Source organism: Cavia porcellus, unplaced genomic scaffold (assembly GCF_034190915.1).
Source record: "Cavia porcellus strain 051 isolate PalLab524CR breed Dunkin Hartley unplaced genomic scaffold, mCavPor4.1 scaffold_19, whole genome shotgun sequence".
Taxonomy (NCBI): Eukaryota; Metazoa; Chordata; class Mammalia; order Rodentia; family Caviidae; genus Cavia; species Cavia porcellus.
The window spans coordinates 65,089,253-65,103,881 of record NW_026947502.1 but is presented as its reverse complement, the minus strand read 5'-3'; the positions used below and the strand labels follow the sequence as shown (position 1 = coordinate 65,103,881).

Here is a 14,629-nt window from a genome sequence, read left to right as displayed (position 1 = left end):
AAAACAAGGTCAGGAGTTCTCCAAGGTATAGTGAGAGCAGGTAGGTTCCTATCTGCAATCAACACCAACATCAAACCAAGTGTGGTAGCTCATGCCTGTGATCCCAGCACCAGAAAGCTAAATGAAGAGCGTGGCACAAATTCGAGGCCAGCCTGCATTACATAGTGAGTTCCAGAGGTAGCCTAGGCTGCATAGTGAGACTCTGTCTCAAACCTAAACCAAATGCACCAGTGACAGTTTGCCTAGCATGCACAAGGCCTTGGTTTCAATCCTTAGAACCACAAAAACAAAAACAATCATTAAAATATCACCAGCCATGCTAACACAGACAGGGTTTGTTTTTTTGTGTCATAAAAACAAGCCTAGGAGCCTGGTGTGCATGCCTGTAATCCCAAGCACAAGGGAAGCCAAAGCAGGAGGATCACTGCAAGTTTAAGACCAGTCTGGACTATAAAGTGAGTTCAAGGCCAGCCTGGACTGTATAGAGATCCTGTCTCAAAAACACAAAAGAGGGGCTGGGGATTTAGCTCAGCAGCATAAGTGCCTGCTTTGCAAGCATGTGGTTGTGAGTTTGATCCCTGGTAGTGATAAAAAAACAAACAACAAAAGAAAACAAGCCTTGGGATCAGAATGTGGCAATCCACGGCCACAGGGCTACTTCACTATTCTTGACTGAAGTGTCCATGCTGAGCTTCCTTGCAGTCGTTATCTGGGGGTGCTGTAACCAGTCTAATGGAGACTGGGTGTTTAAAACAATGGAAATGTATTTTATTGCAGTTCTGGAGGCTAGATGTACAAAGTCAAGGTGTGAGTTTGAAAACTAGGATAGAATCTGTTCTATGAGCTTTTCCTGGCTTCTGGTGGGCCCAAGTGTTCCTTGGCTTGTCACGGTATAATTCCAGTTTCTGCCTCCATCTTCACATGACTTTCTTCTGTGTCTATGCTTTTCTGCCGATAAGGTATTCAGTCATATAAGATTACTGGCTCCCTGGTATCCACTATGACCTCATCTCTCTCTCACCCAGCTTTGCTTTGCTTTTTGAGATGGGGTCTGTCTACATAGCCCAGGCTGGCCTCAAACTTGCAGTGATCCTCCTGCCTCAGTCTCCCGAGTGCTGGGATTACAGGGGTGAGCCACCACACCCGGCTCACTTTTTTCTTTAAAAACAAAAAAACAGTGTCAGACTGAAGGTGCAGTGGTAGAGTTCTTGCCTTGAATCACTAGGCCCTGGGTTTGATCCTCAGCACTACAAACACAAAACAAAACAACAAGAAAAAAACTTTTTGAGACAATGTCTTGCTATGTGGCCCTGGCTGGTTTTGAACTACTGATCCTGCTCTCTTAGCCTCCAACTGCTGTGGTTACAGAGATGCATCATCATGCCTTGCTATGACTTCATTTTAACTAATTACCTTTGTAATGATCTTATTTCCAAGTACAGTGATAGGCTGGAGATTTAGCTCAGTGGCAAAGTGCCTGCCTGGCAAGTGCAAGGTCCTGAGTTCAATCCCCGGTACCAAATGAAGTGATGTCCTGTGATGGAGGTTGGGTTTCAATACACCCTTTTGGTGGACACAATCCTCATGCCTCAGCCTACTGAGTGCTGGGATTACAAGCATGCCACATCAAGTTTTGGCAGCCATTTCAGGTGGTGATAGATGTTATGGATTGAATTGTGTCCACTGGCTTTGGGTCTAGGCTACTAGGGCTAAGGAGGCCTCAGTTGGGCTGTGGAGGGTAAAGGCTTCTGAACAGTAGCACTGAGGGCCCTAAATCTGCCAAGACTTGCACTAGTAGCCCCATCGTCGCTCTTCCCAGTCAACAATGAGGGTCAGATGCTCGTTTCCTTGGATTTTGCATCCTAGCTCCTTTAATCCTTTGCCAGTGTTTCCCAGCCCCCACCTTTGCTGACAGCCCTACTTCACCTTTTGTGAAGTACAGATCATCTGCATTTCTGTACCCTGCAGCCATTCTGCGCACCTCCTGTAGATGACCAGAAGTCCAGGGCACATTCTCTCTACCGCCCTCCTTTGAACTCTGCTCCTTCAGTGTCTGGCTCACCCACTGAGAGACTCTCCTTCAGCTTGTGCCTAGCTTACCTACGGCTCCTTTGTGGACTGCCTTGTTTATTAAAAGAAGACATCTTTACCGGTAGTCTCAGTACTCCAGAGGCTGGGGCAAGCTGATGGCTTGAGCACAGAAGGCTCAGTTCAGGGCCAGCTTGGGTAACATAGGTAGACCCATCTCAAAAAAGCAAACACAGCAACAAAAAAAACCCAGATGCCCTATGATGGAGTAGGACAGTGCCCGTGTGATTTGGACTCTAGTAGTTCTTAGGACTGTTTAAAGATTTTAAGGATTTTTTTTTTTTTTTTAAAGTATGGATCAGGGTTCACCCATCAGCCTGGGCATCAGTGAAGAAATTGCCGGGTTTGAGTGCGACATAAACACGTTTCCATGCCGTTTTCTGGTATGTGACTATAGTAACTTGCTTTATTTCCTAGGACTCCAAGGCCCTGGACATAGACACCTTTGCTGCCCTAGGTGAGAGCCACGGCTAACACCGCTGCTCTTGCGTAAAGAAGATCCAGCGTCGCAGCACCGGCCGATGATACTTCCGCCGGCCGGCAGGGGCCGCTATTAGTCTGCCGTTGCCCCGCTCGGCGGACCTTGACGGCAAGGGAGCTGGGAACCTCTGGGCAAGCACGGAACCTTGGGACTCGGCTTTCAAAAGCAGGCGGGCCGAGTTCTCCACCGTCCGTGTCCCCCGAGTTGCTCGCTTCCCGCCGGGCGCACTGCGCAGGTGCAGGAGCCTGGATTCTTAGAGCTTGGCTGCCGCGCGGCTGGGTAAAGTCGCCACGATCAAGATTTCCCCCAGTCGGCGTACTAGGCGGGCCGCGGCGGCGGTGACGGCGCCATGTACGCCGTGTACAAGCAGGCGCACCCGCCTACCGGCCTCGAGTTCGCGATGTACTGCAACTTCTTCAACAACAGCGAGCGCAACCTCGTGGTAGCCGGGACCTCGCAGCTCTACGTGTACCGTCTGAACCGCGACGCCGAGGTAGGCCAGGTGGGGATAGCGGAGCGGCTGCCGGCAGCGATGCCGCCAGATTCTCCGGCAATCACAGCCAGGAGTGATCCCTGGTTTGTCGTCCTTAGAGCCGGTTCTTTGGCTCTGACTAACCGGGCGCGAACTCTCCTGCACTTGAGCTTTTCCCTTGTTCTTTTGAATCCTAAGCTGATAATCAGCGTTTGCCTCTGCGTGTGGTACGTGGTAAGAATGCGACAGTGAACGAGACCTGCTCACACTTGGAGGCGGGACCCTTCTACTAGAAAACACACTTGCAGACTGCCACTGTGCAGCGGAGGGACTAAAGGAGGGAAGGAAGGGGGCTGAGTGTTTTCAGTCAGATGATCAGGGGAGCTTTCTGTGAAGCTCAGCAGGCATTTGTTGCGAGAACATTCCTATCTAAAGGAGCAAGTTTGGGTTCTAGTAGGGACAAAATACGGGTAGGAGGTGTAGTAAAATGGGACAAACCCATCAGTGAGATGGGAGGACACGTGGGTGCTTTAGCTGCCAGATGGAATGGAGTTGGTCCAGGAAGACTTATTGCAAGAGACAGTTTATTAGGTGTCCTTCCCAGAGGAGTAATGCATAAGCTGGTCAGGGGTGGAGGAGGGAGGAGAGCTGTTCAGAGAAGGAAACAACCTGTGGGCAGGCCAGAGCACTTGCAGATAGTGTGTACAGTGTGTGAGGTAGAGGGTACCAATGGCCAGGACTGTGCTGTCCAAAACAGAGAAGCCACTGAAAGGGTTTTTGAACAGGAGCTGACACCAGTAGTGAAGCAAGCTGGAGGAGGCTTACCCATCTAGCATATGTGTGTTTGTGCATGAAATGTGTCGGGCTTTGCTGATACATGCATACCAAAACAAGCAAAATGGACAGCATATTGTTGTTGTTTTTGACACAGCGTCTTGCTGTGTAGTTTAGGCTAGCCTTGAATTCACTATGTAGCCGGCTTGCAAAATAGAAAAAGAATAGATTAAAAAAAAAAAGGCAGGGGCTGGGGATTTAGCTCAGCGGCATAAGCGCCTGCCTTGCAAGCAAGCAGTCGTGAGTTTGATCCCTGGTACCGATAAAAAGGAAAAAAGACCAGAAAAAAGACAAAGAAAAAGAATGGATAAGTTAATAATAAGTACTAGCCGATTATGGTGGCACACTCTGGTAATCCCAGCACTTGAGAGGCTGAGGCAGGAACATCATAGTTCAAGGCCAACCTGAGTACAAATGCAGCTTGAACTGCACAGAGAGACTTTGTCTCAAAAAACAAAACAAAACAAAACAAAAAATAGAATATTTTAGTAAGAGGTTTGTATTTGAATGTCATTAAAATGACTTGGCTTAAGTATTTATTTATTTTGGTTTGGTTTGGTTTTTTTGTACTAGGAGCTGAACTGAGGGTTGGCTTAAAGTTTTGGGATATAAGTTTGGAAGGGCTAGATATGTAGCTTGGCGGTAGAGTGCTTGTGTCGCATGCATGAAGCCCTGGGTTCAGGCTTTAGCATCCTACTTCCCTCACCCCAACCAGGAAAGTTTTGATGTCAGTTTTTCCTTCAATATCAGTAACTGAATGAGACTTTTTTTTTTTTGGTTTGGTTCCAGGAATCGAACTCAGGACCTTGTGCTTGCCAGGCAGACACTTGTGCCACAGAGCTATATCCTCAGCCCCTGAATGAGACATTTTTGTTGTTGATTTTTTTCCCCCTTTAATAGTGGGAATTGGGGCTGGGGATTTAGCTCAGCGGCATAAGCGCCTGCCTTGCAAGTCATGAGTTCGATCTCCGGTACCGATAAAAAGCAAAAAGACAAAAAAAAAAAAAAAAAAAAAAAATAGTGGGAATTGAACCAGGGCCTTTGCACTGAGATACTTCCCGACTACTTTTTATTATTTTTTATTTTCAGGAAGGGTCTCATTGTTTAAATTGCCCATTGTGGACCTGAACTTGCAATCTTCCTGCTTTTCTTTCCTAGAGTGCTGGAATGACAGGCATGTGCCACCATGTTCAGCTGAAGAATTCTTACAAGTGAACTTGTGAAGCTAAATATATGTAGCATCATGTCAAATGAGAGTTTTTTTGGCTATATTTTGAAACTGATTTTTGCACTTTTGAAAGACCCAACTTTTGGGGCCGGGGATATAGCTCAGTGGCACAGTGCCTGTCTGGAAAACGCAAGGTTGTGAGTTTGATCCCTGGTACCAAAAAAGGAAAAAAGTTCCAACTTTTTTTTTTTCATTTCATTTTTGAAACAGGGTCTCACATAGTTTCAGCTGGCCTTGAACTCACTGTGAGCCCAGGCTGGCTTCAAACTCATGGCAATCTTTCAGCCTCAGCCTCCTAAGTGCTAGCATTGCAGGCACGTGCCACTTTGTCCAGCTAAACTTTTCATTCTAGTAAAAGTTTTTGTTCCTGTTGCCAGTGGAGTTTTACAAATTGGAAACTGTTATTACATCATGACCTTTTCTTTTTTTCCAGTAGTGTGTACTGAACCTGAGACCTCATGCATGCTAGCCATGTGCTTTATGACTGGTGCAGAGTCTTCCTAAATTACCAGACCAGACTGAATTTGCAATCCTCCCACCTCTGCCTCCTGAGTAGCAGGGATTACAGGTGTGCACCACTAGTATACATTGTTACATTTTAAATAAATTAGGTTCAAAGCCTACTGAAATTCATTTATCTTTCCTGCAGATACTTAGTACTATGTGCAGGCAGCTGGTGAGATACCAATACACATTACAGTCATGAATGCCTGCCTTAGGGAGCTTGCACACCATAGATAACAGGCCGTGTAAAATGTGTGTGAGAGGTGGATAGTGTGAGAACAGCAGGGCAGGATGGGTAGTGAGAAGCCAGGCTGTGATATTAAATCTTGCTTCCTTGGGAAGGGAATTTTAAAAAATGAGGAGGATGGTGATGGAGATGCCTTTGTGAGTCAGGCAGAGAAGTTCTAGGTGGAGGGAGAGGGAGTACCAGCAGAGGTCATGCGGCAGGAGGGAAAAGAAGGAAGAGAGGAGTGAAGCAAGGAGAACAAGTGGGAAAGGTGGCAGGGTGGGAGTGGGACACCAGCAGGACATGCATAACTTGGAGTCAAATGGGGAAGTTCAGTTTTGGCAGAGGAGTCGTTGGACAGTATGGTGGCCATGGTGCGATAGGAATGGATCGGGTGTAAAAGAGAAAAGCTGAGGGTGACATCAGGATTTTGTGAGGGTCTATGCACAGCAGGTTTGAAATAAAAGTCTGAGCACTTGGAGGGACGTTGTTGCTGTTCCATGTGGTAGAGAAGGTTGCAAATGGAATGTGGTTTAGTATTTCACTTCTGGAGATTGTGTTCGTTTGTCTGCTGCATAACAAATTATCTCAAAACTTGAAAGCTCAAAGACAGTATTGTCTCAAGGGTGCGATTGGGAGTGGTGTGGGTGGCTCTTGCTCTGGTTCTTCCCTGAGGCAGGGCTGTGACCCCCTGAAGCCTCTGCTTCCCACTCTCACCTGGCTGTTGCCAGGCCTCGTCCCTCCCTCCTGGGCCTCTCCATGGGATCTGTGCAGCAGAGTCCGTAGAGTGCGAGACTACCAACACTGATCACTCTCACAGCTGCCCTGTTGTACTGGACATGCTAAATAACAGTGCTGCTTCAATATGGGAGGCTGCAGAGGCCACTGTGCAGGGGCTGGGTTATTGGGGCTCTCAGGCACCGGCCACCTCTGATTCTCTGTCAGTTGGCAGTGCAGAGGGGCAGGAGTAGCATCTGGGCTGAGGCAAAATTGAGTGTTTAGCCTGTGAGTGCTGTCTGCCCTCTGAAGCTGGTGAGGTTCCTTAGAAGACAGATAAGGACAGGGAAGCCCAGCCAGCGTTAAGAGAAAAGCCACCAAGGAGTTGGAGAAGAAGTGACCAGGGAGGTAGGAGGAAAATCCCGGAAGGTTTCTGGCACTGAGTCCTTGTCTGTGAACCTCAGGGGACTGGGGCAGGGTGGCCTGGGGGTAGGTGGGGATGCAGTCCAATTTGAAGAGGGCAGAGAGTTTTATGAAGGAGAAAACAGTGAACCCAGACAATTGGCTAAAAGAGATTTGTACAAAAGAAAGCAAAGAAATAGATCAACTAGCATGGAAAGAGTGCGTTTCCCTCCTGCTTTCCTTTTTTATTTCAACCTATTTTATTTTATTTGTTTTGCGGTACTGGGGATCAAACTCATGACCTCGTGCTTGCCAGGCAGGCACTTATGCCACTGAGCTACGTCCCCCCCTTTTTAAAAAAATTTTTATTAATACATGTTTATAGTATATGATGATTATGTTCATTGTGGAGAACTGGTACATGTGCATAACACATTTCAATTCTTCCCCCTTCTCTTAAAAAAAAATATATATTAAATTTTGGTTTTTTGAGATAGGGCCTTATTATGTAGTTCAGGCTGGTCTTGAACTCATTATGTACCCCAGACTGGCCTCAAACTCGGCATCCTCTTGCCTCAGCCTCCCAAATGGTGAGATTAACGCATGTACCACTAGCCCTAGCTTCTTTCTCCTCCTCCTCCTCTTCTTCTTCCTCCTTCTTTTTTCTTTTCCTACCTCAGCCTCCCAAGTGCTGGAATCACAAATGTGTATGTGTCACCACCCCTGGCTAAGGAGCATTTTCTTAAAAATAAGAGAAGGTGGGGCTGGGGATTTAGCTTAGCGGCATAAGCACCTGCCTTGCAAGCAGGTGGTCATGAGTTCGATCCCCGGTACTGATAAAAATGAAAAAGACAAAAAAAAAAAAAAAAAAAAGAGAGAAGGCTCAAATAGGAAGATTGCAAATTCAAGTCGAGCCTGTGTAATTCAGTGACTTAGTGAGACCCTCTCAAAATTAAAGTAGGTTGTAGTTCAATGCAAAGGTCCTGGGTTCAATTCCCCAGAACCAGGAGGTTGGTGAGAGATAAGAGAAACGGGTACAGTGTTGGCTTACCAGCCGCAGCCCACAAGAGTTAGGGATCTTTTAAATTTTTTAATGGTTATGGAACATTCCAAAGACAGATCCATGAGACACCAAATGTGGCTGCAGAGCCACAGCTGCCCTTTATAGGTCAGTGTTCCGTGCACCAGACAGTGAAGCAACGGAGGGCCAGGGACAGAGATGGTGGGGGAGAGGGCTCAGCCCAGTTAGTTGCTGGACAAGCTGCCCAGGTCATAGAGCCACAGGGAGTCACAGTCACTTGCACCTATGTGTTGGGTTGGGATAGGACACAGCAGGAACAGGGGGCCTGTGGGTTATTGGGGCTCTCAGGCACCGGCCACCTCTGATTCTCTGTCAGTTGGCAGTGCAGAGGGGCAGGAGTAGCATCTGGGCTGAGGCAAAATTGAGTGTTTAGCCTGTGAGTTTCCTTCCCCCAGTGTGCCTGTGCCTCTTCCCTCCCACTCTGCCCGCCATGTGGTCTTCCTGGCAGTGCAGTGGCCCCAGGGCAGTCAAGCTTCTTTCAGAAGCTCAGGTTGTTGGAGGTAAGACTGAAGTGGCCAGTCATTGCAAGGGTTGGACCAGGAGGGCACAGTACAGTTGAGAGCAGCTGGTCTTTGCAGCTGGGCGATTAGCACATGTGCAGCCCTATGGTGTTGAGGGGATCCTGGCAAGTGGTACCTGATCTGTGAGAAGAGCTTCGGGTGTCCTTTGTTTCCTTTTTTTTCCCTTTGTTTCCTTTTGAGACTGGGTCTTGTTATGTTGTCTGAGAATTCTTAGGCAGAAATTCCAAGTGCTGAGACTATACCCCTTACCATGTGCTGGCTCTTAGGACCTCCTGATGGTCTTGCCTGTTGTAAGCTGTGGCCGAAGTCCATCTTGTGTTGCCTGTGTTGGACCCAGGCCAGGGCCAGCACTATCTGTAGATCCAAAACTTGGCAGGTTTAGGGGCAGAGGTTGAGTACATGTGGTATAGGATGATCTTCCAGGGAAGCTGAGGCAGGGGCTTCCTGGGGAGCCCATTGGCCAGGCTCGCAGCATTGGTTTGTGAGGGTGTATAAGCTGTGTCCATGTACCTAGCTTGCACACTACCCACTGGAGAGCATTGGGGCAGAGCTTCTTGGGCCAGAGGCTTCCAGGTGACTGGCCATTTGCTATCTCCTCTTTTTCCCCTTGCAGGCTCTGACCAAGAATGACAGGCCTACAGGTGAGTGTTGGGGTCTCCCTTGGCCCTGCTTGGGGGTGTCAGTGATCAGGGTTCAGATCTTGGCTTTCCCCAGAGGGGAAATCTCATCGGGAGAAGCTGGAGCTGGTGGCCTCCTTCTCTTTCTTCGGCAATGTCATGTCCATGGCTAGCGTGCAGCTGGCGGGTGCCAAGCGAGATGCACTGCTCCTTAGCTTCAAGGATGCGAAGGTGAGCAGGGATGTGGTGGGGAAGTGCTGGGCGCTGGATAGGTTGGGAGGAAGTGATGGTGGGGCTTCTGGTGCCTGCTGGACTGGTGGTGTGTGGGCCATAGCTCTGATTTCCTTCCCCCAGCTGTCAGTGGTGGAATATGACCCGGGTACTCACGACCTGAAGACCCTGTCTTTGCACTACTTTGAGGAGCCTGAACTACGGGTAGGCTTAGCCATGGCCTCTTCCCTGTCCTGGTGCTCTCCTGGGTTCTGCCCTGCAGCCAGGCTGACACCTCTCTGTCCCCCAGGATGGGTTCGTGCAGAATGTGCACACACCTCGAGTGCGAGTGGACCCGGATGGCCGCTGTGCAGCCATGCTCATCTATGGCACGCGGCTGGTGGTGCTACCCTTCCGGAGGGAGAGCCTGGCTGAGGAGCATGAGGGGCTTGTGGGTGAGGGGTGAGTGTCAGTGGGGTAACATGGGTACCCAGTTCCTCTCTGCCCTATTTGCACGGCTGCTCTGATACCGTTGGCTCCCAGGCAGAGGTCCAGCTTCCTACCCAGTTACATCATCGATGTGCGGGCACTGGATGAGAAACTGCTCAACATTGTTGACTTGCAGTTCCTGCATGGCTACTATGAGCCCACCCTGCTCATCTTGTTCGAGCCCAACCAGACCTGGCCTGGGTAAGTCCTAGAGGTTGTTATGCTATGTGCTGTGGGCTACCTCTGCCTGGGGCAAGCCAGAGAGAGGGGTTACAGTGGTGGCTCCCTCGGAGGGAAGGACTAGGGCCACTGGCTCTGGCTGACCTACTTCCTGCTCCAGGCGGGTGGCTGTGAGGCAGGACACATGCTCTATAGTGGCCATCTCGCTGAACATCACACAGAAGGTCCACCCTGTCATCTGGTCCCTCACCAGCCTACCTTTCGACTGTACCCAGGCACTGGCTGTGCCCAAACCCATAGGTGAGGGCCTAGCGGAGCGGAGTTGGTATGGGTTGGGGGTACTGAGCTGTTTACCAGCCTATGTCCCCCTCCAGGTGGGGTAGTGATCTTCGCAGTCAACTCACTGCTGTACCTGAATCAGAGCGTCCCTCCATACGGCGTGGCTCTCAATAGCCTCACCTTGGGCACCACTGCCTTCCCCCTGCGTGAGTACAGTAGCCGGGGCCGGGGAGGGGATAGGGTCTTCAGGTGGCCTGACTGCCCTTCCCATAGGCACTCAGGAGGGTGTGCGGATTACTCTGGATTGTGCACAAGCTGCCTTCATCTCCTATGACAAGATGGTCATCTCCCTCAAGGGCGGCGAGATGTGAGCTCTAGCCCATGAGTCCGTCTACCCTAGGATCCCACATCCCCACGTCCTCTCCCTGTCCTCTCAGTGGTCCCTATCCTGACTGGTCACCATGCCCCTGGTCCCCTTCTCTGTTCAGTGCCCACCACGTCCCCCACTGATCACCTCCCCCTCCCCAGCTATGTGCTGACTCTCATCACCGACGGCATGCGTAGCGTCCGTGCATTCCACTTTGACAAGGCTGCTGCCAGTGTCCTTACCACCAGTGTAAGTAGGGATGAGGGGTGAGGGGTGTTCCTTGGGGCCAGGCATAGCCCTGCCATCAACCACATATCCTTCCTCAGATGGTCACCATGGAGCCTGGGTACTTGTTCCTGGGCTCTCGCTTAGGCAATTCCCTCCTTCTCAAGTACACGGAGAAATTGCAGGAGCCCCCTGCCAGCACTGTCCGAGAGGCTGCTGACAAGGTGAGTGTCCACAGGCTGGTGCTCTTGGCCTGTCCCGTTGTCCTCTGTATGGGGCAGCTTCCAGAGGGCTCTTTCCCTCCTCTCTGGCTTCACAGGAAGAGCCTCCCTCAAAGAAGAAGCGAGTGGACTCCACAGCAGGCTGGGCAGGTGAGGGCTGGGGTGAGCCGGGCAGGTGAAGGGTTACAATGCCCAGGGCCAGGCTCAGGGGACCTTTGTGTGCATCAGGAAGCAAGACGGTGCCACAGGACGAGGTCGACGAAATTGAGGTGTATGGCAGTGAGGCCCAGTCAGGCACACAGCTGGCCACCTACTCCTTCGAGGTTTGTGTGGAACGTACTTTTGAGGTGAGGTGGTAATCCCACCCTCTCTGTCCCCGCTGACTGCTGCTCTGCCTGCAGGTGTGTGACAGCATGCTCAACATTGGACCCTGTGCCAACGCTGCTGTGGGTGAACCGGCTTTCCTTTCTGAAGAGGTACCTGAGGGGTCTTGGGCTTGGGTTGGGGCGCTGTAGGAACAGTGTCCTCACTTCATCCTGTGCAGTTTCAGAACAGCCCCGAGCCAGACCTGGAGATTGTGGTTTGCTCTGGCTATGGAAAGAATGGAGCTTTGTCAGTGCTGCAGGTATGTAGAGGGGGGAGTCGAGGGTGGACTTCAGGGGACCCAGGCGGACTGACTTCCCATCCTACCCCATCTTGATTCCAGAAGAGCATCCGACCCCAGGTGGTGACAACCTTTGAACTTCCTGGCTGCTACGATATGTGGACGGTCATCGCTCCCGTGCGCAAGGAGGAGGTAGGCAAGAGTGAACTGAGGAGGTCCGAAGGGTGTGGGCAACAGCCTAGCTCGGTGGTCAAGGCCACACATGCTTGTGTCACCAGACCATGCTCCCGTACTACCTCTCTTTGGCACTCACAGGAAGAAACCCCCAAGGCAGAAGGCTCAGAGCAGGAACCCAGTGCACCTGAAGCAGAGGATGATGGGCGAAGACATGGGTTTCTTATTTTGAGCCGGGAAGACTCTACTATGGTAGGATTGGGCCTAGGCCTGGGAGTTGGGGTCCCCAAGAAGGACGAAGCTCACTGCTGCTGTCTGCAGATCCTGCAGACGGGTCAGGAGATTATGGAGCTGGACACCAGTGGCTTTGCCACTCAGGGCCCCACTGTCTTCGCTGGAAATATTGGGGACAATCGCTACATTGTCCAAGTGTCACCGCTGGGCATCCGCCTGCTGGAAGGAGGTGGGCAGGTCCTAGGGGAACATGTCCTGGGGATACATCTCAGGGATGCAGGTGGATGTGGGTGGGCTGACCACCCTGTGCCCACAGTGAATCAGCTGCACTTCATACCTGTGGACCTGGGCGCCCCCATCGTGCAGTGTGCAGTGGCTGACCCCTACGTGGTTATCATGAGCGCCGAGGGCCACGTTACCATGTTCCTGCTGAAGAGCGACTCATATGGCGGCCGCCACCACCGCCTAGCACTGCACAAGCCCCCACTGCACCATGTAGGTCCTCCATCCCGTACCTACTGTACCCCCACCCACTTGTCCCCACTGTGCTGAGCCCTGTACTCTCTGCAGCAGTCCAAAGTGATCACACTATGCCTGTACCGTGATGTCAGCGGCATGTTCACCACAGAGAGCCGCCTGGGTGGTGCCCGAGATGAGCTGGGGGGTCGCAGTAGCTTGGAGGCTGAGGGCCTGGGCTCCGAGACCAGGTATGTGGGGGTCAGGGAGTGGCAGCCTGGGTTTGCAGAGCAGACTGTGACGTGTCTGTTGGCTCCTAGCCCCACAGTGGACGATGAGGAGGAGATGCTGTACGGGGACTCGAGCTCCCTCTTCAGCCCTAGCAAGGAGGAGGCCCGGAGGAACAGCCAGCCTCCAGCTGACCGAGAACCCACACCCTTCCGAGCAGAGCCCACCCACTGGTGCCTACTGGTGCGGGAGAACGGCACCATGGAGGTAGGTGCACTGTAGCACCCAGCCCCTCCAACACAGCTGCTCGTCACTAACCTTCATCCCCCACAGATCTACCAACTCCCAGACTGGCGGCTGGTGTTCCTGGTGAAGAACTTCCCTGTGGGGCAGCGGGTCCTGGTGGACAGCTCCTCCGGACAGCCTACCACACAGGGGGAGGTCCGAAAGGAGGAAGCCACACGCCAGGGCGAGCTGCCACTGGTCAAGGAGGTGTTACTGGTTGCTTTGGGAAGTCGCCAGAGTAGGCCCTACCTGCTGGTGAGTGCTCTGTGGACTGCCTATCCCTAAAAGCCCTGCCCACATTTGTGGACCCACCCCTGTCTGGCCCCCTAGGTACATGTGGACCAGGAGTTGCTCATCTATGAGGCTTTCCCTCACGACTCCCAGCTTGGCCAGGGCAACCTCAAAGTCCGATTTAAGAAGGTACCAGACCCTGCACGGGGACTACGGGTACTGGGCTTATAGAACCTGGCATTCATCGTGACCTTTGCTAGGTCCCCCACAACATCAACTTCCGTGAGAAGAAGCCAAAGCCATCCAAGAAGAAGGCAGAAGGTGGCAGCACTGATGAGGGGTCTGGGGTTCGTGGCCGTGTGGCACGTTTCCGCTACTTTGAGGACATTTACGGCTATTCAGGGGTAGGTGGGTGCTGTGTGGGAAGCTGGGGGGTCAAGATTGCTTGGGACTGTACTCACAGTGTCCTGTCGTGCTTGCCCCCAGGTGTTCATTTGTGGCCCCTCACCACACTGGCTCTTGGTGACTGGCCGTGGGGCCCTGCGGCTCCACCCCATGGGCATTGATGGCCCAATTGACTCCTTTGCCCCATTCCACAATGTCAACTGCCCCCGTGGCTTCCTGTACTTCAACAGACAGGTAGGAAGACTCTGGCTGTTCTGCTTCAGTGGGTTCAGTGCCACCCTGGGCCAGAATGGAGGCCTTGACATCTAGGGCAGGAGGGATCCTCAGCTCTCCGCAGAAAGCCTGGGAGCCTGGGATGGGTGTCCGGAGGAGGGTAGTGACAAGGTTACCCACCATGGCTCCTGGGGTACACATGCAGAAGTCTTCCCCAAAGCCCAGCTGAGCTGGCTTGAGTGCACATTCTGCCTGTTAGCTGCTGTTTTTGTTGTTTTGTCTTTTTCTATCCCCAGCCCCTTAGCTGCTGTTTTAACTTTTGAACACACATCTTTTCTGAGCCAGTTTTTCCTCATCCATGCCACCCACTTAGCAGCAGTGATTTCCTGGGTCACTTAGGGACCCTGGTAGGGAGAATATCTACTTTTCTACTTTTGTAGTCGGCACAAGAACTTTCTTGGCTATTTTTGTAATCTGTGGGGCCCCCTTTGCCAGTTGCCTCTGGTGTTCTCTGCGCCAGTGTTCCCCAGCCTGGGTTGAGCCTAGGAGAATGGATGGGGGCTTGTGAATGGGAGAAGGAACCTGCCCACCAACATTGCAGCCCCTCCAGGCCCTCACTGGGTACAGTGGCTCCTGGCTCACCCTTGCTCTGGCAGA

The 14,629-nt window shown here is 51.7% G+C and overlaps 1 protein-coding gene across 2 annotated transcripts in view; it reads left to right on the top strand.

Annotated features, from left to right (window-relative positions):
• Positions 1-2,771: 2,771 nt before the first annotated feature.
• The window catches only part of Cpsf1 (cleavage and polyadenylation specific factor 1), a 14,271-nt gene continuing 2,413 nt past the window's right edge, over positions 2,772-14,629 (top strand). Inside the window, exons 1-25 of one of the 2 annotated variants that reach the window (XM_063231277.1) lie at positions 2,772-3,062; positions 9,168-9,195; positions 9,269-9,402; positions 9,526-9,606; positions 9,692-9,843; positions 9,925-10,071; positions 10,211-10,350; positions 10,425-10,535; positions 10,603-10,696; positions 10,858-10,945; positions 11,023-11,145; positions 11,241-11,292; positions 11,371-11,465; positions 11,544-11,618; positions 11,687-11,767; positions 11,849-11,938; positions 12,062-12,172; positions 12,242-12,383; positions 12,471-12,649; positions 12,725-12,861; positions 12,931-13,105; positions 13,172-13,378; positions 13,454-13,543; positions 13,615-13,758; positions 13,841-13,993. In XM_063231277.1, the coding sequence (XP_063087347.1) occupies positions 2,919-3,062; positions 9,168-9,195; positions 9,269-9,402; positions 9,526-9,606; positions 9,692-9,843; positions 9,925-10,071; positions 10,211-10,350; positions 10,425-10,535; positions 10,603-10,696; positions 10,858-10,945; positions 11,023-11,145; positions 11,241-11,292; positions 11,371-11,465; positions 11,544-11,618; positions 11,687-11,767; positions 11,849-11,938; positions 12,062-12,172; positions 12,242-12,383; positions 12,471-12,649; positions 12,725-12,861; positions 12,931-13,105; positions 13,172-13,378; positions 13,454-13,543; positions 13,615-13,758; positions 13,841-13,993 (2,973 nt within the window). In that variant the 5' untranslated portion in view covers positions 2,772-2,918. Of the gene's footprint in view, positions 3,063-9,167; positions 9,196-9,268; positions 9,403-9,525; positions 9,607-9,691; positions 9,844-9,924; positions 10,072-10,210; positions 10,351-10,424; positions 10,536-10,602; positions 10,697-10,857; positions 10,946-11,022; positions 11,146-11,240; positions 11,293-11,370; positions 11,466-11,543; positions 11,619-11,686; positions 11,768-11,848; positions 11,939-12,061; positions 12,173-12,241; positions 12,384-12,470; positions 12,650-12,724; positions 12,862-12,930; positions 13,106-13,171; positions 13,379-13,453; positions 13,544-13,614; positions 13,759-13,840; positions 13,994-14,629 lie in introns of those variants that run through there. The other variant, XM_013145781.3, reaches the window with a different exon arrangement.